Source organism: Juglans microcarpa x Juglans regia, chromosome 5S (genome assembly GCF_004785595.1).
Source record: "Juglans microcarpa x Juglans regia isolate MS1-56 chromosome 5S, Jm3101_v1.0, whole genome shotgun sequence".
NCBI classification, from domain to species: Eukaryota; Viridiplantae; Streptophyta; class Magnoliopsida; order Fagales; family Juglandaceae; genus Juglans; species Juglans microcarpa x Juglans regia.
The window spans coordinates 3,068,667-3,096,520 of NC_054603.1; the positions used below are offsets into that span (position 1 = coordinate 3,068,667).

At 37.5% G+C, this 27,854-nt stretch overlaps 3 protein-coding genes and 1 long non-coding RNA gene across 4 annotated transcripts in view; 1 reads left to right on the plus strand and 3 right to left on the minus strand.

The window, feature by feature from the left end:
• On the plus strand, nucleotides 1-13,116 carry LOC121268416. Its single transcript, XR_005941155.1, has 3 exons — nucleotides 1-82; nucleotides 12,720-12,726; nucleotides 13,104-13,116. It is a non-coding gene; the product is annotated as an uncharacterized LOC121268416 (long non-coding RNA).
• LOC121268415 lies at nucleotides 1,304-3,665 on the minus strand. The gene is made up of 5 exons (XM_041172677.1): nucleotides 3,378-3,665; nucleotides 2,566-2,608; nucleotides 2,375-2,466; nucleotides 2,194-2,294; nucleotides 1,304-1,695 (listed from the first exon to the last, which is right to left on the minus strand). Exons 1-5 carry the CDS (start codon nucleotides 3,450-3,452, stop codon nucleotides 1,689-1,691), a joined length of 318 nt encoding a protein of 105 aa, XP_041028611.1. The 5' UTR covers nucleotides 3,453-3,665; the 3' UTR covers nucleotides 1,304-1,688.
• LOC121268414 (glycerol-3-phosphate dehydrogenase [NAD(+)] GPDHC1, cytosolic) lies at nucleotides 4,733-9,815 on the minus strand. The gene is made up of 5 exons (XM_041172676.1): nucleotides 8,234-9,815; nucleotides 6,987-7,208; nucleotides 6,612-6,859; nucleotides 5,297-5,436; nucleotides 4,733-4,986 (listed from the first exon to the last, which is right to left on the minus strand). Exons 1-5 carry the CDS (start codon nucleotides 8,886-8,888, stop codon nucleotides 4,863-4,865), a joined length of 1,389 nt encoding a protein of 462 aa, XP_041028610.1. The 5' UTR covers nucleotides 8,889-9,815; the 3' UTR covers nucleotides 4,733-4,862.
• The window catches only part of LOC121268412 (chromatin-remodeling ATPase INO80), an 18,616-nt gene continuing 2,552 nt past the window's right edge, over nucleotides 11,791-27,854 (minus strand). The window contains 18 exon segments of the mRNA XM_041172675.1: nucleotides 11,791-12,336; nucleotides 15,473-15,628; nucleotides 15,837-16,034; nucleotides 16,287-16,443; nucleotides 16,564-16,658; nucleotides 17,265-17,372; nucleotides 17,460-17,720; nucleotides 17,828-18,024; nucleotides 18,027-18,384; nucleotides 20,375-20,521; nucleotides 20,707-20,937; nucleotides 21,195-21,252; nucleotides 21,354-21,515; nucleotides 21,762-21,887; nucleotides 26,597-26,769; nucleotides 26,842-26,922; nucleotides 27,084-27,192; nucleotides 27,288-27,715. Coding sequence (XP_041028609.1) covers nucleotides 12,103-12,336; nucleotides 15,473-15,628; nucleotides 15,837-16,034; nucleotides 16,287-16,443; nucleotides 16,564-16,658; nucleotides 17,265-17,372; nucleotides 17,460-17,720; nucleotides 17,828-18,024; nucleotides 18,027-18,384; nucleotides 20,375-20,521; nucleotides 20,707-20,937; nucleotides 21,195-21,252; nucleotides 21,354-21,515; nucleotides 21,762-21,887; nucleotides 26,597-26,769; nucleotides 26,842-26,922; nucleotides 27,084-27,192; nucleotides 27,288-27,715 — 3,279 coding nt within the window. The 3' untranslated portion in view covers nucleotides 11,791-12,102.

Sequence of the window (27,854 nt, forward strand, 5' to 3'; positions counted from 1 at the left end):
TTGGTAATTTAGTTATTTGAATCTCTCCTGTATGGTTGGTCAGCTTCAAGTTTTTACCAATCTTCCACGCAGATGAATTCTTGTACATGTAGTTCGTAATTGGTTTCGGGATGAGGAAGAATTCTCTAATTAAAATGAAATTATTAATTAATATATGAAGTTTATTTAAAAAATATAAAAAAAAAATGTCAAATATTATTAAAATATATAATATTATATTATTATTTTGACTTTAAAATGACTAGTCTAATGTGGATTCACCTAGCCAAAAATTAGTGTTAGAGCCAAAAATTGAGATTTTAGCCAAACTTCGACTTGGCAATGGCTAATGCTCTTATAGGATTTCCAATGCCATTGCCATTGACTCTATGCAAAATATATACTTTTAGTTAAATTTTGGAAATGACTTTGATGAAACCAATGTTAGTACTCTTATAGGATTTCCATCATAGTCTTGGTAGTCGTTTGGTTACATAAATGAATGAGATAAGAAATATATAATAATAATGAGATAGTTTATAAATAATAGTAAAATAGTTTGAATTAGAATGTTTTATGAGATTTTGAAAAAGGAAAGAAAAAAATTAAAAAAATATTATTGTTAAAATATTATTTTTTATTTTGAAATTTAAAAAACTTGAATTATTTTTTGTGTTTTCTTTGAAAATTTAGGAAAGTTATAATAATTAGATAATGATTAAATGAAAAAGTTGAAAATTTAAAATTTTGAAATTAAAAAATATTTGTGTTTGAATAGTATTTGAATATTGAGATGAGATGAATTGAGAGGAATTGTGAAAACAATTGAGGCCTACCTGAGACCATCACTGAAACCAAACGGGGCCGTAGGATTTTTATGCATGTACGTCTGTCGAACTCTCTCTGTCTCGCTGCTTCTTCTCACACCCATCATGTTTTTTCTGAAGCCACAGCCTGTGATTTGTTTGTTCCCCGGGAAAGAAAAAAAAAAACCACCTTTTTCAGTGGATTTTCTTGGTCCTTTTCAAGTGTTCTTACTTACAACAAAAAGTAGTTCTTTCTTTTTCCTTAGTTTAAGTGTTACTGAACAGAAAAAATATAAGCTACCTTTAGTTGAAGGTCGATACTTTGTAGAGGCCTCTGCTCATGTTCGAGGTACACTGTGAGCTGTTAATGTTTTGTGTTTTTAAACAGCTTAGTGTGAATGTGCTTTCTTGCCAGTGTTAAATGATCATAATAGGGACTACAATTATCATGTTGGTGCACATATAATAATGCCCTAAACATATAATAATACCAGAGTATTAAATTCCCAGGGCCCGAGTGTCTCCCAAAAACAAGCACTTTATTGGTTAGCCATGTCAATTGAAAGAAATGGTAGAATGCTTCAGTTTGGATCGAGATCATCAAGGACCATCCTTTAGATCAACAAATCTATGCAAGTGTTTGATCACACCGACCATGTTCTATAAAAAGGCAATCCCCAGATGAACATGCATAACAAGACCGCTTAACAAAAATATGACAAATGGGGCAATCGGCATTGGCATTCTAGTTTATGTATTTGGGTTTCCTAGAGTTATTGACCTAGAGTAAGAGAAGTACCAGTGGGGCAATCGGCTGACAAGAAGACTAACAAATTGCTTTTCTCAGCTCAAGTACCAGTGCCAGGATCCTTGGATTTCAAGGCATCCAGTCGCTTCCCCCCATCAAGACCTAACAAAAGAAAATTACGTACACTAAATCAATTTCGCAACATCTAATATCACATGTGAAGACAAGCCAACAAAGAGTTTACAATAGGCTAAATTTTGTGCTATATCTGTATATGTGTGTTGTAGGCTGACAAGAAGACTAACAAGTAACAATAAAGATGGAAAAAACCTAAGATAAAATCAACAAAAATCATGCACTTGAAAGTTGAGAATAGTTTCCAAAAGTTTTACACTTCAAGCTTCAACAACAATGGGAATCCCAATATCTTCTCTTATAAAAGAAACTATCAATCTTTCTACTCCATATAAATGATCCAAACGCTAAATCCACTAAATGTAATATATAAGACTGTCCCAAGCAATCCAGATTTTTTGGGGGCACCAATACCAAAAGTACCTCATTATTTTCCAATAATGAGACACCAATATACAATCTATGGCTTTCAATAATTATCCCATTCAACATGTGAAAGGAGGTTAAGAAATCACTACAACTCACTTCTCCATTTGCTCCAACTTGAGATCCGCCTCCTTTGCTGCCCTGGCAAGATGGATTATACGATACTCAAGTTTTGCATTTTCCACGGCAAGCTTATGTGCCTGTAAGTCACAAGCACAAATATTTAGCTCTTCTCAATAATATCCAAATGTAAAGAGAACCAGATATAAACCGGAAGAACCTTTTCTCGTTCTGCAACCAACTCTGCACCTGCCTCTTCTAGCCGTGACTGAAGTTCGCTTATCAACTTCAAATGGTCTTCATTTTCAGAATCTGAACAAGTTTACATATGAAGTATAAATATAAGAAAGTCAGGGCACAATTAGCTTGATAATACTGTTGGTTCAGCAGAGTGAATGCCTTAGGACCTACCCTTCTTGGTTGCAAGGGCAGCTTCAAGTCTGGATAAGCGTTCCTATTATATAAACATCCATTGTTAGTATTTATACTTTACACTATTTTAAATAAAAATCTTGCCCATTTCTAATTAGTATTCCAGGTTATTCGCATGAGAAACTTCCTTTTTTTTTTTCTAATAAGCAACTAATATCTCAACTCATCCCATCTAATCATTACAACTTTTCCAAACTCTCACACAAAATACAATAAACAATTCAACCTTTTCAAATCTCAAAACAAAAACAATATTAAAAAATAATATTCTAACAATATTTTATTCAACTTTCAACTTTCATCTTGTCCGTGTAAACAAACTAGGCAAAAAAAAAAAAAACTACCATAAAATCACATTGTCCTTAATTGAATAAATTAGGATTTGATTTCGAAAACCAATGAGATTTTCATCTTACAAGCAATCGAGGATGAAAAGGAAGAAACTTTGAATTAGCATGATTTCCATTCCAAAAAAAAAAAACCCAAGCATTCATAACCTCGCCGCAACTGTTCAATCTCACTAATAGAAGACAACCCTCATCTTCACCAGCAGGCAGACATAAATCAATAGATACCGGTACATAAACATATACAAAAAATACATCCTACCTGCACAAATATACATACAGAAAACATACAGACATATATGAAAGCGGGTAATAAATTAAAACTAATCACGAAAGGTTACGGCGCCCTAGACAAAAGTCGCGTAATGAAACAGCCGGAACGCAAGAAAATTTCAGGTAAATCAAGTAGGTGAAAAAAAGGAATGGGAAACAATAGAAAAAGACCTCGGCTTCAGAAGCACGTTGGTAGAATGGCTTCAGGGCCTCTTCCAGGTCGCTCCGTTTCTCAGATTCCCCCATTTTCTTTCTCACTCTTTCCTTCCTGTTTGTGAACGCACGAGCTCTGATCAGAACGACGACTCCCAACTGTCAACTGCGTCTGCGCACAGCTTCGGTTTTATGTTATGCAATATATCCGCGAAAGCTATACACAGCACACACGCAAGGGATTAGAAGGAACGGTATTTACACATGCACGGACACAACTTCTGTCCAATCCACAATAAGGATGGATAATGGTCCAAACGGCCTAAAAGGTTAAACCCATGGGCCTAAAAGTTAGGGAGCATCCTAATTTTTTATTTTATTTTTTATTTTTTATAACTGTAAAAGAGTGTCCATTTCTACACAGCAACTTGTTAAAAAAAAAATAGTACTAGATAAATTTTAGGTGGAAGTCTGTGTTGGAGTGATCATGGTAGCATCCGGGTGTCGGAAAATTGTCTAATATTTAGGATGTATAATTAGTATTGGTTGCACTTGTAAGGGGTGTTTACATCTCCTATTAGGCTAAGCCTAACTTATATCGGGAGGTCTAGCAATCAAAGTGTAATTGACTCACGAGTCAAGGCAAAAGGAAGGAGGCCCAGGGCCAACGAGGGAAGAAGGTGGATGTGAAATGATGGCATGCCGACATTTCTGATACGACCCTGCACATGCAAGTAGTGGCAGGGCCACAAAGCATTTAAGGACCAGATAAGGGTCAACAAGGCCTCATGTCCTTGATAGGATGCACGGCAATGTGGCTGCACTCACCAACCTATCATGAGGGAGACACAACCCAAGGGAGTCACGCCACATTAAAGGTAACAGCGTGGTACCCTATACGGAAGACGGCCACCTCTAATACGTGATACGAAAACCCATCTCAGTTGGGGGTATAAAAGCCAAATTTTAGGTTATAACAACTCTCCTTACGTTCTTTTAAATACAAAATTTCTTCAAAGGATTCAAAAACTGACTTATATCAGAGGTGTTTCATCAACCTCAAGCCCTCATCTTACTTATGTCGCATGTAATCGAACCTAGTGACCGGTGTGCGAAACACGTCATTTATTGCACCCTTTCTATATGGCATGTTTGTTTATGAATTATGCCTAAACTCACCAGATAGTTGACACGGTTATACCGGTCGAAAAAAAAAAAAAAAAAAAAGAGGTAGAGCTGGAATGTAATGCAGGCTGATATTCTTTGAAGTTTGAACCTTTTTCAAATGATTACAGTGACATTACACTCTGAAACCACACCATTCTTTTTAGTGTTCTCATCACGCAGTACTTTACCCTTTTGGAACGTGGAGATAAATCCAATTACTTAGATAAATTAGGTATTAAATCAATCTATTACAATAGCAAAATATATATATGTTTCTGTTCATCACGTCTTTTATATATAACAAATGCTTCTTTCACTATGGGAGACCTGTAATATTCAAGGTTGTCCAAGAAGTGAAGGCTTGTAGAAAGCATGGGTCTGCGCAATCTCAATGCGTTCCCGGGGATCGTTCAAGTTTTCGTCCCTCAGTGCTTTTAGAATAGCTTGTGATGACTGTTCCCTGAAGATCCAACATAAAAAGCAAATAATGAATTCAATTAAATTCGCAATTTTTAACAAAGTCTAGGCCTAATTCATATGTGAGCCAGCATAATAATATGGTTAGTGTGGCTCTTATTCATGGTAGAAATTTAATTCGAAGTGTTCAGTTTAGTGTAAAGTGAACAGAAGAAACAGGACCCTGTTTTGTTATTGCTCATGCCTAGTTTGCTTTCATGTGTCATCTGCTACAACTCGGGTTCAATGGTTAGTAACATGCCAATTAAAGTATAAGATCATGAACGAGATTTTAAGAGTTGCAGGAAATTTACCTTAAGATCAGTATTTTGTAGAGTGTCTTTAAGATGGGGCAAAGCTCTACAGGAGCTACAGGCTTGTTTTCTTCAGGATGCAGCACATTTAGGCTAGACTGACTCAAAAGTTCATAAAAGGCTTCCACTGCAGAGACACCCTGGAACATAATAGGGCAGATTTGGAATTATCGTGTCGAAAGATGCAAGAAAAACAAAAAATAAAAAAGAAAGGAAAGTGTTACTAAATATGAATCTGAAACGGGAAAAAAGTTTTTTTCTAGTTAAAATCCAGAATCATAGTCCAACTGATGCAGCCAAGGCCCACAGAATCTATGGCATATGTCTCACAAAAAACTCATAATATTTTGCTTTAATTCTTTTTTATAATCGATTCATCTCAATAATAATAAGCAATGTCTGTTCTGCAATTTCATACTCCCATCTGTTTCTAAGAGTTTATGTTTTACCAAGTAGAAAGTAAGCCACAAATCTACTCATCATCCTTTTTCTCGTTATCCTCTTATCATCCCATGATGTGGCATTAGATGATAGGTTCATAAGTGAAATATAATAAATAGTCTCCAATCAACTAATGCCACATCATAGGATAATGAGAGGATAATGAGAATTGGGATGATGAGTTGCATTACTCGTCTCTGATTGCAGCTGTTATTTCTTGCACTTCACCTAGCTAGGATGGATGATGATACAGATGAATGTAATAAAGAAATTTCTTAGCTTTATGGTTTCCATTGTGGATGCATTTAGTGGGAAATTATCCAAGTACTTCAGCTATCAGTAACCGAATGAAAGAAGAAAATTAAGTGTCCTACATTTGTGAAGAGAGAAGCAAGGTCCCTCGAAAAGCCCAGAATGTTAATAATTTGCCTTGGCATGACAACGTAGAAATAATGCAAAGAACATTGTTATAAAGTTATATTAATGGTTCCTTCAAAAGAAACTTAAGGACACGTCAGTTTCATAGCCCCACTACAAGAAGTGGAGACATCTCAGGGTTGCTGTTTTGGTGACTGTACAGAAAAATAAAATAAATAAATAAAGAACTTCTAGTGATCATGGTAGAAAATCAGCCCGTGGGGGGTACACATTGACATGACTGTCATGTTAGTATTCCGAATTTATGTTAATGGGGCTGTTCATTAAATTAAGATCCTACCTTCATTAAACCTGGAAAACAATTAGTTTGAAGTGAGAGGATTGCTCCCAAACTCACCCTAAAGCGTGCCGCATACTAAATGGTCTAGAATTGCAGAGTTTGAAGTGAAAGGATCTTATATGGGTTCAGAAGAAAGTAATAAATCATAACACATGCCTGAATCATTCCTTTGCCACTGATGCTATCACCCATATCCAGGCTTAGCTCACCCTTGGCTAACATTTGGCCATACCATGCATTGCGACCTTTTAACAAGGTTACATATGTATCAGCCAGCAAAGGCCCTGCAAGCTTCTCTGGTTCTTCAGCCAACAAATGGGTAATGAATATCATCTCCGATGTACAATGTGCAAAATACACAGATTTGCTGGTAGCACTCTCATTGGTAAGCGCTGCTACCATCCCTAAAGAAACCAAGATGGATCACTTAAAAGTTCTCAGAAAAGGAGGAAAAATCAGGCCTTCGAAATAATTTAAAAAAGGAATGGGCATGCAAATTCTAGTTTAGCGCAACAAGAAACTGAAACTTACCAGCTCCAATAGCATAGACATTCTTCAGGCCACCCATGACTTCATGTGTGACAAGGTCACTGTTATCCCAGACAATAAAATGAGGTTGTCTCAAAAATTTTGCAAGAGGTTTCCTCCACTTCTCAGCTCCACAAATTCGAGCATTAGCATATTCCTTGTTGTAAATTTCTGATGCAATATTTGGTCCGCCAAGATAAAGTATTTTCTCCATAGGTACTCCAGCTGTCAGGCACATATACTGAATTTAGAGAATGAGGGAAGAAAACATTTGCTAACAGAGTCAAATGAAAAGAAGTAAAGATAACCAGCAAAGTAGAGAAAGAACAAAAACAAGATTCAAAAGGGGAAGAAAGGTCAGTGGTAATAGAGCATTAGCATCATGGCCAATTATAAAACAACTTAAATTAGAACCATCCTATAACAGTACACCCACCATCGCCTATGTCCACCCCACCCAAAATACAAGAAAAATAGGAAAATACCCAGAACACGAGGCTAATATTGTGCGGGTATTATGCAGAAGGTGATTTCTGTGAGTTTTTGCGCGAGTTATTCCGCCAAAGTCTTCATATTTTCAAGCATGGGAATTACACTGCTCTACATGCACTAGAGTTCTCAGTGCTTTTTCATTAAGTATATGTAGTCTCTTTTTAAAGAAATTTATGAGCCTAACTCATCTAATAAAACCAATTCAATAAGAGATGATTGTTCATTCCTCATAAACATGTCCAAGACCTTATCCACAGACAATGCGTGATTATTCCTCAACACCCTCCCTCTCATGCAGGCCAGTATTTTTTTTAGTCCTTGTCACGGGGTAAGTAGTATGAGCTCCCATTCATCCTGTAACAGGCTATACTATGAAGAAATTCATAGGCTTAACTCATCTTATAAAACCGGTTCAACAAAAGAGATTTGTTCATTCCTTATAAATATATCCAAGACCTTGTCCACTTGTCCACATACAATGTTGTATTATTTCTCAACCCTCTGGAACTAACTTCCTGCCAAAGGCCCAAAGCTTAAGAGATCCTAATTCCACTCCCAAAATGACCACCAAACCTACAATAACTGAAGCTCCCATCACCGGTAAACAGTGCCGAAGCCCCTATCACAAACTATAATTGATTCTATCATTTTCTTTCCTCTAACCTAAAAAAATATGTTCATCTTTACCTGTAGTAAGCAAATAAAGGCAAGAAGTATTTAAACAAGTGGCTTGCAAAGCAAAAGAAGGGAACTCTTACTTGCTCGGTTAATCATTTGTGTGGGAGTTATTATATGGGGAACAGGATCCAATGCAGCCTCAATGCCCTTTGCCAACGAGATGATGATAGGAATTGTGATTCTCTCCTTCCAATAATGACTGATCTCTTCAAACACCTCACGAGTTTCTGTGGAAGGCAAGCCATTGACCACAATATCGGCATCCCAAACAGCCTCCTGCAAATTAGTCACAACCTTCAAAGGACAAAGGGGTGTATTAATCATGTTCAAGCAAAAGCCATCTTTCAGAATCTCATCTGCATATAGAGTCCGGTCACCTAGTCTGGCCTCAACATACTTCAAGTACGCACAGCGCCGAATTAACCTCCTCAACACATCCTCCCTCGAATTGATAACTTCAAAAAGATGTTCAGCTGTGGTTCTATCGACAGCTCTTCCGGGCCTTCTCCATATTCTGATTTGGACCTTCTCTCTATATTGTCCGTAATTATCTTGCAGCAAAGCTGCAAAAACGCTTCCCCAAGCACCTGCCCCAACACCAACAATCCTCAGCGGATCACCATCAGCCTTGCGAAGAAGGCAACGGAACTCGTCAAGCTTCTCTTCCAAACCATTACAGTTCTGAATAGATCCATTTGAGTAATTACGACCCATTTCCTCAATGCTTCCCACCATTTTCTTTCACAGTAAACCCAACAGTACTAATAGATCAGTAGTCAACACCAGTAAAGAAGACCAAAGTCTTCAACTGTAGCAATCGAGTGGCCCTTTTTCCTTGATTTGAAGGTCTGAGTTTCGATAAATGTGAAAACTTTTTGCTCTGTACCAGAATTCTAAGGACAACCCAACTCAAATTTTGATATGGTTTTTTCTGTGCCAACTCCCAACCCCAAACTATTCGAATCCCTGCTTGAAACGACAAATCCCACTTCTCAAGTTGCAGGTCGCATTGAAAGAACTAAATGTTATTGGTTGATTTCTTTCACCAATACCAAAACTAATCTTTGATGATTCCGCCCAGATGTTCAGACCTACCAATCGTGAGATTTTCTTCTAACCCAGAATGCAGCAGAAATAGAATAACACAAGAATGGGATCCCATAATTCATACGAGTCTATTTATTTCCTCAAAATTCCTAAGCAGCACATATATACTTGAAAAGAAAGGACACAAATAGTATTCAAATGCAACATTGTGTTCTCCGTCCGAGTTTGTTCATCTACCAAAACTAAAAACCAAGAAGAAAGGAAAAAAAAAAAAAAAAACAGGCTTTTAAAGTCCAAAGTCAACAAGGAACAACCTTGTGGGTAACTACAAAGCTTTGGCTTCAACTTGACGGGGTGCCGTTCACTTGAATTCTATCAGTCTAGACCCACCGCAGACTCCAAGACTGTTTTAACTCATAAATAAGCCGGCATTGTTGGAGGAAAAGCTTAGAAAACCAAAACAAATCCAAAGACTAATGCATGAAAAGTGCATGGAATGGAAACGCGGAAACGGTGAATTACAGCAGCTAGCTGTCTGTGTTCACATTTGCCTGTGCTTGATACAAGTACGAGAGAGAGACAGAGAGAGAGAGGGGCATGCATTGATTGGGGAACAGTTGAGATTGAATTTGGTGTCATACGCATTAATAGTTTTTGGGTGTTGCCAACCTCCCCAACGGTGAGAGCACTCCAATAGATTTTTTATTTTATCTTTTAAAATATATCATTAAATTTTTTTTTATTTTATATATTAATTTTTATAATATGTCATCTATTAATTTATCTATTTTTTTATATCATTTAAATATTCTTTTTTTATTCTTTTTAAATATTTCATTTCTACCAATAAATTTACAATATTCATATATTTGTTTATATTTACAATTTATTTTTATATACAATGTAAAATAATTCAATCCTATACACATAAAACAAAAATATATAAGCCAATAAAAATTAAAAATAAAATCAAATATGAAAAAATTGGTTTAAAAATAATTTCAATATATTTTTTAGAAGAAAATGAAATATATGTGTTTTAAATGATGAACAATAAAAAAAATTTGTTTACATGATAAATATATTTAATATTAACCTTCTGTTTAATGTGATTTGAAAAACAATAAATACAAATGATTTTTTTTTTTTTGACATCATAAATGCATGTATCATAGATTAAGCAAAATGGTTTAACTCAATTGAGAAGTTTTTTTTTTATTCTATGTTAATCTTGAGTTTCATAATCTATATATATTGTTAACGCCCAAAAACGACGCAATCTAGAAGAGAAAAAAGATCAGTTCCTGATCGCGTTGAGATGGGCTGGGTCTCAATCAGTAATATATAGAGCCCTCGACATTGATCCGGTGTGGCTGTACGGTGTCCATGCGTATGTCCATCGCGAGATTCCATTGGTGGAGATTCTATCATTAGGTAGTTGAAGGCTGACCCGCACTCCTTCGCGAGAGATAAAGCAACCTTAGGCATTACACTCATCTATTTCGCATCGCGCGTAGGTAAGTTGTTGATTGAGATTCCATTTGTGACGATTCCGTTGGTAAAGATTCCGCTAGTGGAGATTTTGTCTTCAGGTAGTCGAAGGCTGACTTGCGGTAGTGGAGATTTTTTTTTTTTTTTTGTGACAACATAAATGCATGTATCTAAGATTAAGCAATATGGTTTAACTCAATTGAGGAGTTTTTTTTTTTTATTATTATTCTATGTTAATCTTGAGTTTCATAATCTACATATATAATGCTCTGGTATGAAACAATAAGTATTCACCTCCCAAAAATAAACAAAAAATGACAAAATATTTATGATTTTTCTTTCGAAATTGAGCTTATTGCAGTAATTATCTCCTTCCGCAGGGCCTTCTTCAATCCATCTCCATTTCTCAACTTGTAACAGAAACAGAGCTCCAAAGCTTTGTACTTCACATACTTATATGGTGGATCTACATGATCCTCCTCACCTTTTTGGATGTGAGCTATAGATAGCGTTGGATCAAGATTATCTCATCTAATTTATTTCCCTTTATTTTCTTGTGTTTATTATTACTCGGCTCCTCCATCTCAACTGGTTTTTAGGCTACATCCGAACACCATTAATTGCTAGATCCAAAATCTAAAATCAACAACTGAGATGGGAATCAAGGACACAGAATAAAAATTTAACATTTCATGTGGTAGTAATCAATAAAAATATTAAATTGTCATTAACATTTCATGTGGTAGTAATCAATAAAAATATTAAATTGTCATCAAACGGTATGGGAGCCTTTTAGCTTCCAACAGCATGTCTAAGAGGTTAGTCGACTGCGATCATCGATCATCATCTTAGGCGGTATAGTCGTGCAGTCTTGAAACACGATAAGCCAGATCACACAATTGAGCTCAATTGGCTTGGAATTATAACACTCGAGTCCTGAAGCAATTACATACTTGGGAGAGAGAGAGAGAGAGAGAGATGTCATTAGAATATCGCTCTTAATATACAAAATCAAGAATATATAAGCTTGTGCAGCCAAAATAATAGGGGGGGGGGGGGGGGGGGGGGGGGGGGGGGGGGGGGGGGGGGGGGGGGGAGAGTAGAGAACGCATCTGTACAAACTCGAAAAGAACCCTCTGTGCACAGCATGGTCACGTGGAACCTAACTCCGCACATTATATACAAACTATCAAACGGCTCCACTCACTTTTCTGTTGCTTCTATTATCTAGCACCCGTAACAGGGCCAGGAAAAAAATAATACTGCATTTAAAGAAAAATAAAAGAATCCCGGATTCCTGGTTATCCAAGGACCCTAGCAAGATCTTTTATACTAATTTCCAACTATCATGTAAACGAGTTGCCATGCTTGACACATCTTGCGTTGCTTCTGCTCTGAAAACACCAGAACCTCACTCACTCATTGATGGAATATGGGTCTGCCCTGCTACGGTCATCAGGGCACCGGTAAATGCTGGTTCAAGATTTTCATTTACGCTCTTTGTTGGCCTCTTTGACCTCTTCGGCCTCTGTGCTTGCAGATCAGGATTTTGAAGGGAATCATCCAACTCGTAGTCCATTGGCGAATTTGACTTTTGAGGATTCCTTTGCTTTGTCAGAGCTTGTTTGTCCGAAGCAGCCTTTCTCTGCACATAGATGTTATCGTAAACAGAACTGACAGTGCCAATTTAGAGAAGCTTGTTATAACTATTTTGGTGCCTAGTGCGGAGCTTGTTACTTCCTACCTAGAATTTTCTGAGTAAATGCCCTTAAGACTCCTGTTTCAACTCCACAAAAGTCACTTAAATTAAAGCCCACGATGACAACAAAAGTGAATGGTAGCAGTAGTAGTAAGAGTACCCAGAGGCCTAGGCTTACTTAAGGTGGTATAGGGGTAGTGTTATTTAAGGTTGGTTCTACATTTATGACTTGCCAAGGATGAGGAAGGGAGAAAAATAAGAACAGGGTACTGGTACTTCTACCTTGTTCGACTCTAGTTAAAAAAAACACAAACAGTACAACTCTATAGAGGTGGTGTGAGGATTATTGTTAATGGACCTCATCCTCATTCTCTCCTATCCTCTCTTCTCCTTGAAATTTGTTTAGCCCGAAAAATGAAAAAGAGAAAAAAAAAAAAAAAAAAAAGGAATGGTAAGACTCCAATTTTCCACAGTTCTGAAAGAACAAAATATATACTTTTTAGTTCATAAAAAGTTGAAGCATGAAAACAATACTCTGTTAGACTGAACCACTCAATATATGCGGGGTAAATGCGATTGACATTAGGGGTGGTAATATGTGACACGACCCGTTAACCCAATACGAACACAACACGATAAAAGTGGATTAGGGTTTAACCTTAACGGGTTTGGGTTAAAACGGGTTGACCCGTTAAGACACGATTGCTTAACAGGTCACTAATGAGTCAACCCGTTATGACCCGTTAAGAAAATAAAAATTACAGTTTTACCCTTAGACCTAAACTCAAAAAACCCTAACTACACTTAATCCACGCCGCACGGCCACCCCCCTCCTTCTCCCCAGTCCTCTTCTCCCCCTCCCTCTCCGAGTCTCCAAGTACTGCTAAGTTGCTAACCCACACCGGCCCCCCCTCCAGCAATTAGCTTCATTGTGACTCGCGGCCTCGCCACCTCTCTTGGCCGCGACTTCGACCCAATAGGTAGTAACCCACGCTGCCCCGAGTCCTGAGTCTCCAAGTGCTAACCCACGCTGACCCCCCCCCCTCCAGCAGTTCTCTTCCCGGTGAATCGCGGCCTCTCTGCCCCCCTTGGCCTCGACTTCAACCCAGTAGGCAGTAACTGAAACTCACGCCACCCGTTGCCCACTGTAAGTCAATCCAACCAAGATTTTTGTGTATTGTTTGTGTATTTTTTTTCCTTAGCATTTAGATCTCGTTGGTCTGTATTGTTTGGTTGCCAAGAAAAAAAGGTGGGAATTTCCTTGGATTAAAAATAGATGGAAAACCGTTGGTCTGTGAGTGTGACTTTGTGACTCTGTATTGTTTGGTTGCCGAGAGTATATATTGATTAAATGGCCGTATGTCTGAGTCTATCTAGTTAGCATCTACTTCATCGGCGGCTTTAATCACTGAGATGGATCCCGGCTACAAATCACAAAATTATAAATTAACCTGGTTAATTAGTACATGATCATCAGCTGTTATAATTTGTTTAATACTCAATACATAGCTTGGTTCTAAACAACTAGCAAAACTTGATGGTTAAACAACTAACAACTATCTTAGACAATATCTTGACAAATTAAGAATGAAGTTAATTGCTATTTAGTATGGATTATAAATTTATAAGCAGTTTCATGATGTTGTAAAATATATATATATATATATATTGCTGTGTGGTTATCATCCTTGTTAATTAAAAACAGAAAAAAAAAAAAAAAAAAAAAAAAAAACAGTTGGGGGAAATTAAAATTCTAGTTTCTCCACTACACACACACACACACACACACACACATATATATGCCATCTAAAGTATACAACTCATGTTAAAAGAAAAGCCAAGTAGATACCTTAAAACTAGTATAATTAAATCTCACTATCTAATATATAAAATTAATAAAGAAATTCCACGTAATATCAAATAATATTTTTAATTTAATGATTTGTATTATATTATTGTTTCATATCACATATTGGTTTGAAAATTTTTTATTTATTTTTTGTGTACAGGAATTTGATTTATTTAGACCTGATGATCTTTCTGTCCATATGAGAAAAAGTCAATTGGATCTTTATTTGGAAAACAACAAGGGCAAGGACTTGGAGGACGCTCCACCTCATTCTTCAAGCTCTAAATTTGCTTAGATTTATGTTTTTATTATATTTGGGATTGTAACATTAATATATTTACAATGTGTGTTTTGTTTATTATATTTGGGATGTAATTTTAATATATTATTACAATGTGTGTGGATCATATATATTTGGATTGTAATTTTAGACTTGTAGTTAATTTTTAATTTTTAATTTTTTATAGATATTATTTATATTTAGATATTTATATAAAATCAATCAGGTCAAACAGGTCGGGTCGTGTCGTGTCTGTTCAACCCATTATCGTAAACGGGTTAAAACGGAACGGGTCAGGCCGTGTCATATCAATTTATTTCTAATTCATTAACGTGTCATAACGGGTCGTGTCGTGTCAACCCGTTATCGTATCGTGTCGTGTTCGTGTTTGAAATTTTGACACGAAACCCTTAACGGGTCATGTTCGTGTTGACACATTAACTGTAATGTACATACTTCGACACGACACGAACACGACCCGTTAACACGATTTGACACCCCTAATTGACATGCCTAAAGATGACCATTTGGGGTAAGAGATGCATGGCATTTTCAGCATGAACAGCTAACGATAAAGACAGAAATAGCTTGAGTATGCTCAAGGCGAACATGTCAAAATATGAAGGATATAAGCAACACATAATAGGGCAAGTAATCAAAAGTGCTGTCATGTCTCTTTCACAACAACCAAAATAAAAAAACCTAACTCTAATGGTTGACAATTATTCAAGGGTATGGCAGTAAACATCCAGACTACAATAAAGACAAATCCACGTGTTATCCTTGACTGGTGTAATGAGGGACCCACATCTTATACGGGATCCTTCTAGTAACAGAATTTATGGATCCATAACAATTGCAAACTGCTTCCCCATAAGGCTTGTTATCACCAAACTAGTTAAGAATTCACAATCCTATTTTCAGCAATAATAGTTTTGAAAGTAATCCAGTACCTTTTTGTTACTAGATTTTGTTCTCTCAGGATCAGGAGAGGGCTCATATCCTGTATCCTGAGGTCCAGCGTTTGTTAGATCTTCCAATGATGCATCACCTTCTGCATCTACCCGTATACCTTTTGCCGAATGTTTTTTCTTTTGCCTATCCTTAACCTGGCAGGCAAATGATAATTAGGAAATCGAATTTTCTAGTTATGGAAAGATTGAAAAAAAAAAAAAAACTACTATGAACAGAATTTATTCTTGTGTGACTGAAGAGGGAAAGTTCTTGTAATAAAAAAAAGGAAAGAAAGAGATTAATCTCTTGGAGAATGTACTAAGTTTGGAACAATTGATAGACAGAACCAGATTTGACCCCCACCTGCACTGGAATTTCTCTCAGTTTTTGCTCCAACTGGGCATCATCCAGAAGTAGTGATACAACATCCTCAGGAGCCAAAAGATCACCCTGAACATGACCACCCATCATAACAAGCTGCTGCACAGTATTTTTCTGACTTGCTCTTTGAAGAATCTTCTCTTCAACTGTCTCTTTACAAATAAGTCGGTAGACAGTGACCTACATCATGGAAACACCATCATTTCATAAATCAAAGAACCCACAAAAACAAATTGAAAACCTTGTGTTTTCTAATGAGTGTGGTCATGTGTCTGCAGCCTGTGGGTGTGAGAGAGAAATGACATGCAAGGAAGCAAAAAATATCCAAAGAGCCAAGCAAACAGATGGCATTGCTTGGAGAGTCAAACCATCCAAATGCCTGTGGCAGTCTAAAAGGGAAGAACCAAACTGAAGTTCGAAAAAGAAGCCTACATCTTTTGTCTGTCCCAACCGGTGAGCTCTATCCATTGCTTGCAAATCCAAAGTTGGATTCCAATCACTTTCATAAAATATGACAGTGTCAGCAGCTGTCAAGTTAATGCCAAGTCCACCAGCTCTTGTACTCAACAAGAACACAAAAATATCACTTCTGCAACAAAACAAATGCAAATCTTGGTAACTAACTCTTACAACTCACAAGCAACCAAAAAATAAGACTATCCTTCAACTGCAAAACCCATTCAAAGTCACTACGCATATGAGCTCATACCGATGCTGGAAGTCTCTGACCATATCTCGTCGATCAGTTATAGTTGAGGATCCATCGAGTCTAAGATATCTATATTTCCTATAGTTCATATAGTCCTGCAAGTACATAAAAGAGTAGAGAACACCAAAACAGAGTAAGATTCCAATCTGCCAAGTGGCTTGCAAATCAACTCATTGAATGAAATTTGAAATGTGTTTTTCAACGCACAGCCTCTGTAAAGTTTATCTCTCAACCAACCAATAGCGAATTTAGGGAACTCAAATCCAGGCTCCCACAAGCTTGTGTCATAATTGAATCTCTAACTAACTTTTTTTTTATAGGTAAAAATGAATTAATATCAATAGGCGTAACCAAGTACACTAGGAGTATACAAGAGAAAACACCTAGCCCATAATAAAGAGCCCCTAATAAACATAGCCCAAGAGGGAGAAATTAGAAACCTATCCAATATACTCCAAGCCCGATTGGGACAAAACACGCCCCCCAAAGCAAAGCAAGTCACTGTAACTACCCCAACCCCTTGTCTCTAATCAAAAGACATGCAAAAACTTCTTCCACATCAACAACACCAATCTGTATCAGGGCCCCACAATACCATGATCGTAAGAAAATCTAGAACTCATGGCATTACAATTGATGCCAAATTTGTGACAGCTTCATATTGACTGCACAAGAAGGTTAGAAAAAAGAACTAAGAATACCTCAAGAATATTCAGCATCTTCGTCATTTGGGCAAACAAGAGAACTCGGTGATTTTCTGCCCGCAGACGTTTCAATAGTATATCAAGTGTTTGAAGCTTCCCAGAGTCCTATTAGACATAACACTTCAGCTTAACAGGAAAGAAAACAACATGATCACTAAACAATAAAAAGGGCACAGGAAAGAAATAACTCACAGTGAGCAACTTTGCTGGGTCAAAGCTTCGTACTGGTGGAGAAGACCCAAAAATCTTGTATGTCAGCTGAAGAGCAGGTTGTGAAACTGGTAATTTGGAATCAATCTCTTGAATTAAATGATGAGAAGGACGATCTGGCTTTCTGGGTCCATTGAATTCAGATGTCCGTGCAAACCCAGTAAACAATCTTTTTACCCAGGGATCATGTAGTTCTTCAGTCATTTTGTAAGCAAAGTTTCTATCTGAGCAGTGGGCACCAATCTATAGAGAACATGTAAATTGTACATGAAGAAGCTTTTGCAAAACCAGTGACAATTTATTAGAAAAATAGTAAAATAAAAGTATAGATCAATAAATGAAAAACATACCGGAGGAGCTCTAGTTCGTGGAATAAATGTGTATGCTGAGTGAAGAAGCCTACTATTGGATAGAAACCTATCCTGATGAGGGATAACTAAAGCCTCGAATGGAGCATCTCCAGGACCTGTTGCATATTTACTTCGGAGTAAGTTAGTCTCAGATCTAGATGGCAGCAGTAACATCCGTGTCACAGCTCTAACCTTCCCCTCTCAAGGTAACATTCAGGGTCATCATCCATAGCTTCCATGAGTGAATCTATGATCCCATCCAGGAATTGTCGGTCCCATCTCATCACAGAAAACAAAAGTTTCTCCATAAAAGAACCACTAGTTAGAAATGTGGCTTCTGATGGAGACAGATCCATCAAACGGGTAAAACCAAAAGTTCCACTTCTAACAGATAATCCATTTGAATTATCCTCCTGCAGGAATATAGATCGATAAACATTTTGTGGGGAGACCATATTAAAGTGTTTCTGATAGTATTCTCTGAAGACACCTTGCCCAACTGCCAAGCAAAGAGTTTCAGAACTACGGGCAATTTCTTGATGAATTAGTTTCGGTATCTGGGTAGCAAAAGGAAAATTAGATCCAAAACAAATTGAGCTAAAGTCATGCAATTACTGGGGGAAAAACAGAGAAATGGGGAGACAGAGCATGCATTTGCATGCATGCATACACACACAAACACAACTTCCCCAACAAAAAACCAGATTTATTAAAATCCAAGTCAAGGGTACAAACACAATGCATGTGCTTTGCGCTTTATCAATAAGTTAGATAACAACCCATATTATATTCGCTGCTAAACCACTTATCAAACATGTTTGTAAGATGAGCTCTTAGTGAGAAGCGTCCAATGTGTACGCCTCAGTTATGCGAAGGCACATAAACAAAAGAATAAGCGTTCCTGAATGATTGTATTATTATTTTTTTTTTATTGGTAAACAAAGTTTTACTGATCATAAAAATAGACAAAGGCCCAAGTATATTATTATTATTATTATTATTATTATTATTATTATTATTATTATTATTATGGAGTAGATTGTATTTTAACCAATACTTGTATATATAGCTAAAAAACTACATGCTTTAGGATGCTAAAAAAATTAGATAAACCTTGGACATTTCATCATAAAAAATTGATATTATTGTACTCTCTTTTTCTGATAAGTTAATTTTTATTTGAAAAAGATCCCAGAGGGTGCATTATCCAAATACACAGAAAGTATACAAAAGAAGCACCTGACTAGGTAGGTGAAGGAAATAAGACATAAAATCCGAGTAGTAGTAAAAACATCTAGAGCATTATAAGCCAACATCCAGAGCAATTCAACCGAGACCGAAAATCGGACTCATCCCTACCAACTCCACTCAGTTTCCCCCATCTATGCTAAACCGCCAATAACAATCAGAGCACATCCAGCTGATGCCTTTTTTAAGTGAAGTAACTCTAAAGATTTTAGTACAGGCTACAAAGGCTTTGGCTGGTTAACTCATTTAAAAAACAAAAGTAGCATATAGACTAGGGGATGCTTGGGGACTGATGATGAGATGAGAAATCTATGAATAGTAGTTGTTAATGCCAAAAATCGCACAGGCCTGGAATATTTACCCGCAACAGTAGTGAAATATTTTGTAAATAGTAGTTAAATTGTTTGAGTTATGATTTAAGGGATTTTGGGAAATGAGAGAGAAAAAGTTGAACATAAATATTATTAAGTTAAAATATTATTAGAATATTATTTTTGTTTTGGGATTTGAAATAGTTGAATTGTTTTTTGTTTGGAAGTTTAGGAAAGTTGTAATGATTAGGTAATGATTAGATGAAAAAGTTGAAGATTTGAAATTGAAAAGTAATTATATATGAATGATGTTTGGGAAGGAAAAGAGATGAGATGGGATGGGATGGGATGAAACCATCCCATCTTCCAAACAACCCCTAAATATTCTATGGTATGCTATTATGGTTCTTTGTGATATTAAACCAGCCACTGGCCCATAGTAGTACTACCAAAACAATGCAAGGATAATCCACAAACAAATTTTGTAAACCCCTAAGTCTTTTTTTTATTGACACCGGGTGTCCAAGAACAAAGTCTCGACTAATCCCGGGGGTGCACAGGCTCTCGACAAGGAGTTTCCAGCAAATGCACACCTGGTAATTCAAGGAGAAGTTCCCCTAGTCTGATAGCCCCTAGAAATTGTTTGCACCCAAGAGGATTCAAATTTTAGACCTGGAGGGAGCATGCCACCAAGATCAAGGCCTTTACTACTTGAGCAAACCACTAAGGGTCGTATTTCCACTATTCATAAAGAAACATAACATTAAAATTCAAGCATCCATGCATATACGTGCGCACACAGAAACGGTAGAGTTAGGGTAAAGATGGGCACTCAAGAATGGCGACTTTCCAATTAAAAACCACTAGAGACCCTAAACAATTTATTATCTAGGGAGGCATTAGTCATGACACTTGAGCTTATATTTTCAATAATACGCATACAAAGAAAATTTAAATTAAGGGGGCAGAAAAAGCTTTAAGAAAGTACCCTATAGGTTATAGGATTGTGACTTCCTGCATAATGTATGTCCTCCAACTCCCCAAAGGGAGGGGGCAGAAGAGAATTTGGGATCTCCCCAAAGTGGAGGTATGTGCTTCCCTCATTCCTCTCGAACAACTCTGGATGATTACACACCTAACATTCCACAAATTAATCAGATGTTATGGACAACAAGAAAAAACATAAGACATTTCATATTATAGACACAAAATTGACAAAGTCACAAAGATCCACGTTTCTTCACACACTAAATATCAAAATTATACTTTTAAAATGAAAAAATAGAACAAAAAGAAAGACTAATAGAGTTGATAAAATACCTTTCTCAGCTGAATAACAATATTCATTAGATTGAGAATTTTCTTCTCATTAAGATGCCCACGATTGCTGTCAAACAACTCGGCAAGAGATATCTTGTTCTTAATAGCCTGATAAAAAGCTTGCTGTCGAGAACTCAACTTGCAATGCACTGTAACCTCAGTTTTACTGGTCAGCTCAGAAACCACATCTGTTTTAACTCGTCGTAGCATAAATGGCTTTAGAATCGAATGCTGTCAGCAGAAAATTAAACCAAACATTATTCAGAAAGATCTAAGTATCCAGAAAGATCTATTAAGATCGTTAAAAAAATTATTTTCATATTAAGGGTCAAAAGTGAAGGCAGCAGAGATCAGGATAAAAAAAATCAGAGAACTATAGTAGTTACTTTAAATAGAATACATATGTTAAGGATGGTCTATCGCAATAGAAAGATAGAAAACTTTATTGATTTTTCTCACATAGAAATTACTGAAAAATGAAAACCCACCAATCTGTTAAGCTGGTGCTCATTTAAAGTACCCCCATGCTCAGCATGACTCTCAATTCTGATAATTGTAACAAGAAATCATTACTAGGAAAACATTCGAAGTCTGCAGTTTGCAGGATAAATTTAAAATAATGAACAGCCTGAATAAAAAGTACTTACCCTTTTGAAAACCACTCATTGAATTGCTCATGACTGTCAAATAAGGTTGGCATAATGAAATGTAAAAGGGCCCACAACTCTGCCATATTGTTTTGGATAGGAGTACCTGTCAGCAACAAGCGGTTCCGACAATTGAAACTGAGCAGTGTCTTCCATCTTATACTGCCAAATCAAATATATAGTCAGTAATGATGAGATTATAATTTATTCTGTTGAATCTTACTTACAAGCAATTCTATGAATCATAATGAGAAGAACAACAATAACAATGATCACGATCATGGTGATAATGACACTAGTACTAATACCACCACCAAAAAGAGCAACCAAGCAAACTAGGCTAGCAAAAAACTAATAAAAACATGTCATAAACTCAAACCACTGTGACAAGAAAGATTAAGTTACAACCTGTTAGAACTTTTGATTGCCTGGGCTTCATCTAACACCATGTACTGCCATTTCACACGCCGAAAGTACTTCTCATCAGACACTAGAAGCTGGTAGCTGGTGATGAGAATGTGAAATCCAGCTTCCCTGGCAAGAAAAAGAAGCTCACATTAAAAAAGACAATAAGGCACTTTATTGACCAATTGCTCAGGTTAATCAATGACTTTTCCAAAAATAGAGAAGGCAAGATATGTTGGATCTTCATATAAGGAGCATTAAGAGCTGACTCAATACAAAAAGAAGAGTTTAAATACCCTCTTTTTTAATCGGTAAACAAAATATATATTTTTTTTTTATAAGTAAGAAATTTTATTGATTGAATGAAACTAGGCAACGCCCATGTACACAGGAAGTATACAAAAGAGACTCATAATTACATTCTAGAAAGTTGAAAAGAAAACAAGAACTCATGAACATTCTCTCCCTATAGTACAATAGCAGACATCCATTGAACTAAAGAAAATACAAAAAAGTTCCATAACTCCCCCACATTCCTCTCCTTGTTGTTGAAGCACCTCTTGTTGCGTTCCATCCATATACACCACAATAGACACAAAGGAACCATCCTCCATGTCGCTGCCAGTTGAGGACAAAGATGATGCCTGTTCCAACATGCTAAAGTTCCACCACACTCTTAGGCATAACCCAAGACAACCCAGCTCTGCTGAAAATACCCACCCATAGCTCCCTTGCCACCTCACAATGCAGGAAAAGGTGCTCAATTGATTCACTGTTGTTTTTGCACATATAACACCACTCCATCACAATCATCCCGCGTTTCCTTAGATTGCCAGCTGTCAAAATCTTTCCCAAAGCGGTAGTCCAAGAGAAAAAACCAACTTTAGGGGTGCGGTAACTCTCCAAATACCTTTCCAAGAAAACCGAATGGGCTGATGGGCTGCCAACACTTTGTAGAAGGACCTAACAGAAAATTTCCTTTGCCCCGAATGTTTCCACATCATTCTATCCCTGAATCTTCTTGGAATATAAGAGGCAGTAAAAAGCTGTTATTTCGTCCACTTCTCAATCATGTGCATTTCTAGATAAGATCATATTCCAAAGAACATGCACGTTGTCACGGCACATTACATCTGAAACAGCAGCCTGCTGATCTTCAGCCAATCTGAAAACACCTGGGAAAGCAGTAAATAGGGCACACTCAACACACCATACATCAAACCAAAAACTTTGTCCCCTCTCCCACCTCAAAATTAGTATGTTTTACAAACACCTTCCATCCCTTTCTAATAAATTTCCAGAGGCTAAAACCATAGGTCCCCCTTCCCTCCTTGGAACACCAACCCCCCCCCCCCCAATCACAATCATACTTCCGATCAATAACTAGTCTCCACAGTGAGTCCTCTTCCAATTGAAATCTCCACAGCCACTTCCCCAAGAGGGCTTTGTTAAAAAAGGACAAGTTGCGCACCCCAAGCCTCCCAACTCCTTCAGACAGCACACCTTTTGCCGACTCACTAGATGAAATTTATACTCTTCCCCCATACTGCCCCACAAAAAAGCCCTAAACAATTTCTCAATCCGATTGGCCACTCCCTCCGGTAAAGGGAACAAGGATAAAAAGTATGTAGGAAGATTGGAAATGGTATTTTTTGTAAGGGTAAGTCTCCCCCCTTTTGATAAGTAAAGCCGCTTCCAACCCGCCAATCTTTTTTCTACCTTCTCTACAACACTATCCCAAATGTTTTTTGCTTTACAAGAGGCTCCCAAAGGAAGACCGAGGTATTTCATAGGAAGAGAGGCCACTTTGCACCCCAACAAACCTGCTAGATGGTTGATATTGTCCACCTCCCCTACCGGGACCAATTCCGACTTTCCCAAGTTCACCTCAAGTCCCAAGACAGCTTCAAAACACAAGAGAACAGCCCTTAAGGCTTGCAGCTGTCCACTATCAGCATCACAAAAAATTAAAGTGTCATCCGCATACAATAAGTGGGAAATGGAAAAAGCACTGACATAAGTGTTACCCACTGAAAAACCAGCACTAAAACCTCGCCTTACCGCTGCCTCCACCATATGACTCAGGGCCTCCATCACAATAACAAAGAGAAAGGGAGATAGCAGATCCCCTTGTCTCAAGCCCCTTGAACTCGGGAAGAATCCACAAGGTTGCCCATTAACTAAAACCAAAAACCGAGCAGATGATACACAATGTTTCATTCAACTACACCACCTATCTCCAAAACCGCACCTCCTCAGCATATATATCAAAAAATCCTAGCACACATGATTGTAGGCCTTTTCCATATCCAACTTGCAAAGAACTCCCGGAATACCTGCCCTCAACCGACTGTCCAAGCACTCATTCGCTACCAAAACTGAGTCTAAAATTTGCCAGCCACGTACAAAGGCATTTTGAGGCTTGGAAATGATTTTATTCATCACCAAACTCATTCAATTAGCTAACATCTTCGAAATAATTTTATAAATTCCGCCTACTAGATTGATGGGACGGAAATCTTTCAACTCAATGGCACCTGCTAACTTCGGGATGGGTGCAATAAAAGTAGCATTAAGGGACTTTTCAAACTTGTGGCAAGAATGAAATTCATGGAAGACCCTCATCACATCATCATTCACTATGTCCCAACAATCTTGAAAGAACACCATAGAAAAACCATCCGGACCCAGAGCTTTGTCTTTGCACATACCTCTCACCACTTGCAGCACTTCGGACTCCTCAAAAGGTCTCTCTAACAAACTCACTGCACTACCATCCAGCTGTTCAAAATATAACCCATCCAGTTTAGGATGCCACACCTCCGTCTCTTTAAGAAGCTCTTCATAATAATTCTCTATATGGACTTGAATGTCCGTTGGCGATTGATGCACTGAAGTACCAGATTGTATAACCCCAATCACATTTTTGCCGCCAAGAGATTTCTTCTAGCAACAAAACCCTTTCTATTTCGGAAACCACCTAAATTTTTCTCAACAAAGACTCCTCATTTACCTCTCTCCCCCCCCCCCCCCCTCCTCCTCTCTTGAGAACTCAACTCATTCCACAGAAGACTCTTTTGCTCATTGGTATGCCTAAAGGTCTCAATATTCCACTTCCTCAAATCCAACTTGAGGGCTAAGCTTACAAGCCACAATAAAACTAGGAGTACCATGAAAAGAGTAAGAGGCCCACCAATTCCTCACCTTCTCCTCAAAACCACCCGTTTGGAACCACATATTTTCAAATTTGAAATATCTCCTTCCCCCATAAATACCGCCACAATCTAGCAAAATGGGAAAATAATCCGAACATACTCGTGGCAAACGCTTCTGAATTAGATCAGGATAGTGTATCTCCCATAAAGAAGAGACTAGAAATCTGTGCAATCTTGACCGCCCCCTCTTCTGTTAGACCACATGTAAGATCCCCCACTAGAGGAAGATCAATCAAATTGAGGTCAAAAATTAGCTCTAAGAATTCTTCCATAGCCCGTGACAAAGAAGAAGTCCCCACCCTCTCACAAGGAAATCGTTCCACATTAAAATCTCCGCACACAACCCAAGGTAGTTCCCAAATATTATGCACTCCCACAAGCTCCTCCCACAACAATCGTCTATCTCTATCCACATTAGGCCCATACACCTCGGCAAGAGCCCACCTCCAACCATCTCCAATATTCTTAAAAGAGACAGCCACTGAATAAAACTCAATGCAATCCTCTACTAATTCCACCACTATCATATCCCACATCAACAAAACCCCTCCAGAAGCACCCAAAAAAGCTAAGAAACTTCATCCCACCAACGAGCAACCCCATAAATTCCGGATAATACTTTTGTCTACATGGCTCAACTTAGTCTCTTGGAGGCATACAATGTCAGCTTTCCAACTGCGAAGAAGGGAATGAATGCGAAATCGCTTATTTGCATCGTTAATCCCCCTAACATTCCACGATATGATCTTAGGCTTCATAAGAAACACCGCTCCCCCTTCCCTTCATTCTTTCCCTCCCCACGCTACCCTCCTTATCATCGTAATTAATAGAGCACATTAATCTTTTCAGTTCTCTATCTTTTTTAGCAGCCGACTTTACTGCAGTTGATTGACCAGATTCGATGGCCACCAGAAAAGCCCTGAATTAGAATATCGGTAAACAAAATATTAATGCTACTATTAGCCATCCATCTCTAACACAATAGTGCTACTTTTAGAGATAGCAGGATGTATACTCAAAATATGAGCAACCATTAGCTGTTTAATAATGTGCTCAAATACTTTCTTCATCAGTTGTCCACAATCCAACTGAAACAGTTGAAAAGGCAGATACTTTAGAAGGAAGACTCTTAGGCCGCATTTGGATACAGAAACACGCTCAACCCATCTCGTTTCGTCTCGTCTCATTATTACAACTTTCTCAAATTCTCATACAAAATATAATAAATAATTCAACTTTTTCAAATCTCAAAACAATAATAATATTAAAAAATAATATTCTAATAATATTTTATTCAACTCATCTAAAATCATCTCATCTCACTATCCAAACGAGACCTTATTTTCAGAATCTTGAATTTTTCAAATATGTCAGTCATAACAACTCATAGGAATATGGACACCGTTTCAGGTATCAATGCCCAGGTAGCAGCAAATTAGCAAATTTATTTACAAGCTTACTCATGTCAACAACAAAGAAACTAGTGTCTGTCTCCAAGATCATTTTTAACAAGTCTCTCCACGCAAGTATGGAAATTAATAAAATTATGATGCATCCAAAAAACAGTACATTATCGATATTTGTTCTAGCCAAAGTCGGAGCAGATCTGGAAAAGAAAGCTACCTGCGGTACAGATCCTTGGGTTTGATTTTTTTCCTAAGTATGGTTCGATCTTGAAGTCCACCCCAATATGGAAGAGTTTTCAAGTCAGGGCAGAAACGATTAACCTCGTCATTCCAGTTGTTCAAGACAGAAGCAGGTGCAACAACCAAAAAAGGCCCCCATATATTTTTCTCCTGAATGGTAAAAGTAACCAAAGTTACTCTAGAGAGAATCTATAACTATAAAATACCAAGCTGAATACTTACCTCAGCCAAATGACCCAAAAATGCCATGGCCTGAATGGTCTTTCCAAGTCCCATCTCATCAGCAAGTATGCCATTTAAACCCTGAAAGAAGAGAAGGCAAACGAAATGTGCTCTTGCTTACAACCTGATAATCATAATTAACAATCTTTCCAAGTGACAAGATACCACATACATAAAACAACCAAGCAAAAAACTGAGAGAGACAGAGAATTAAATTTTTAATCTAGGGATTGTCTCACAACCTGCTCGTAACAATTAACCAGCCACTGAAGACCTTTTAGCTGATATTCTTTAAGGGAGCCTTTAAACATCCGGGGTGTCTGAACTGTTGATGTTACAGGCATGGTGGAACTGCATATATAAATCATAGAAATTTTGTTTATTGCAAAAAATGGTTTGTCCCTAAATGACTAATAAGATGGGGAAGAGGATAGGGAAGAACATACGGGTTATGTAGATCTATGTTACTAGCTCCTGTGACCTCAGGTGGATGGGCCTCAGATTCAGCAGCATGTCGCAGCATCAAACATTCACTATCGAATGCACTTGTTAACTTTTTCTGCTTCGAAACTGCATCTTGAGCAGCTCTCAGGGCCTCCTTCTTCAACTCAACCTCCTCAGGATCTTCTTCCTCCTCATCAGGCTCAGCATCCGAAGTGCTCGGAAGCACTTCTTGGTCATTTAGTGTTTCATCACCCAAAGGCAAAGCTTCAGAGGGCTGTGAATTTGACTTATTTTGCATAAAATGACTGTAAAGTTCAGTTTGCTGTATAAGAAAATTGAGCCTTTGCTGTTGTCTCTTTGCTTCTCGAAGCTCCTGCTCACGCCTCAAAGCTTCAGCAGCTTCTCTCTCCTCTCTTTTCCTAACTTCTGCCTGCTCACAATGTTAGTGAATATGAGAAGTTATTTAAGCTCTTAAAATCACATGAATTTGAAAAAACTTAATGAAAAGAACTTGAGCCCCTCAGATGAACAAGCATGCAATTGTAGGTTAATGCATGGATAAAATTTAT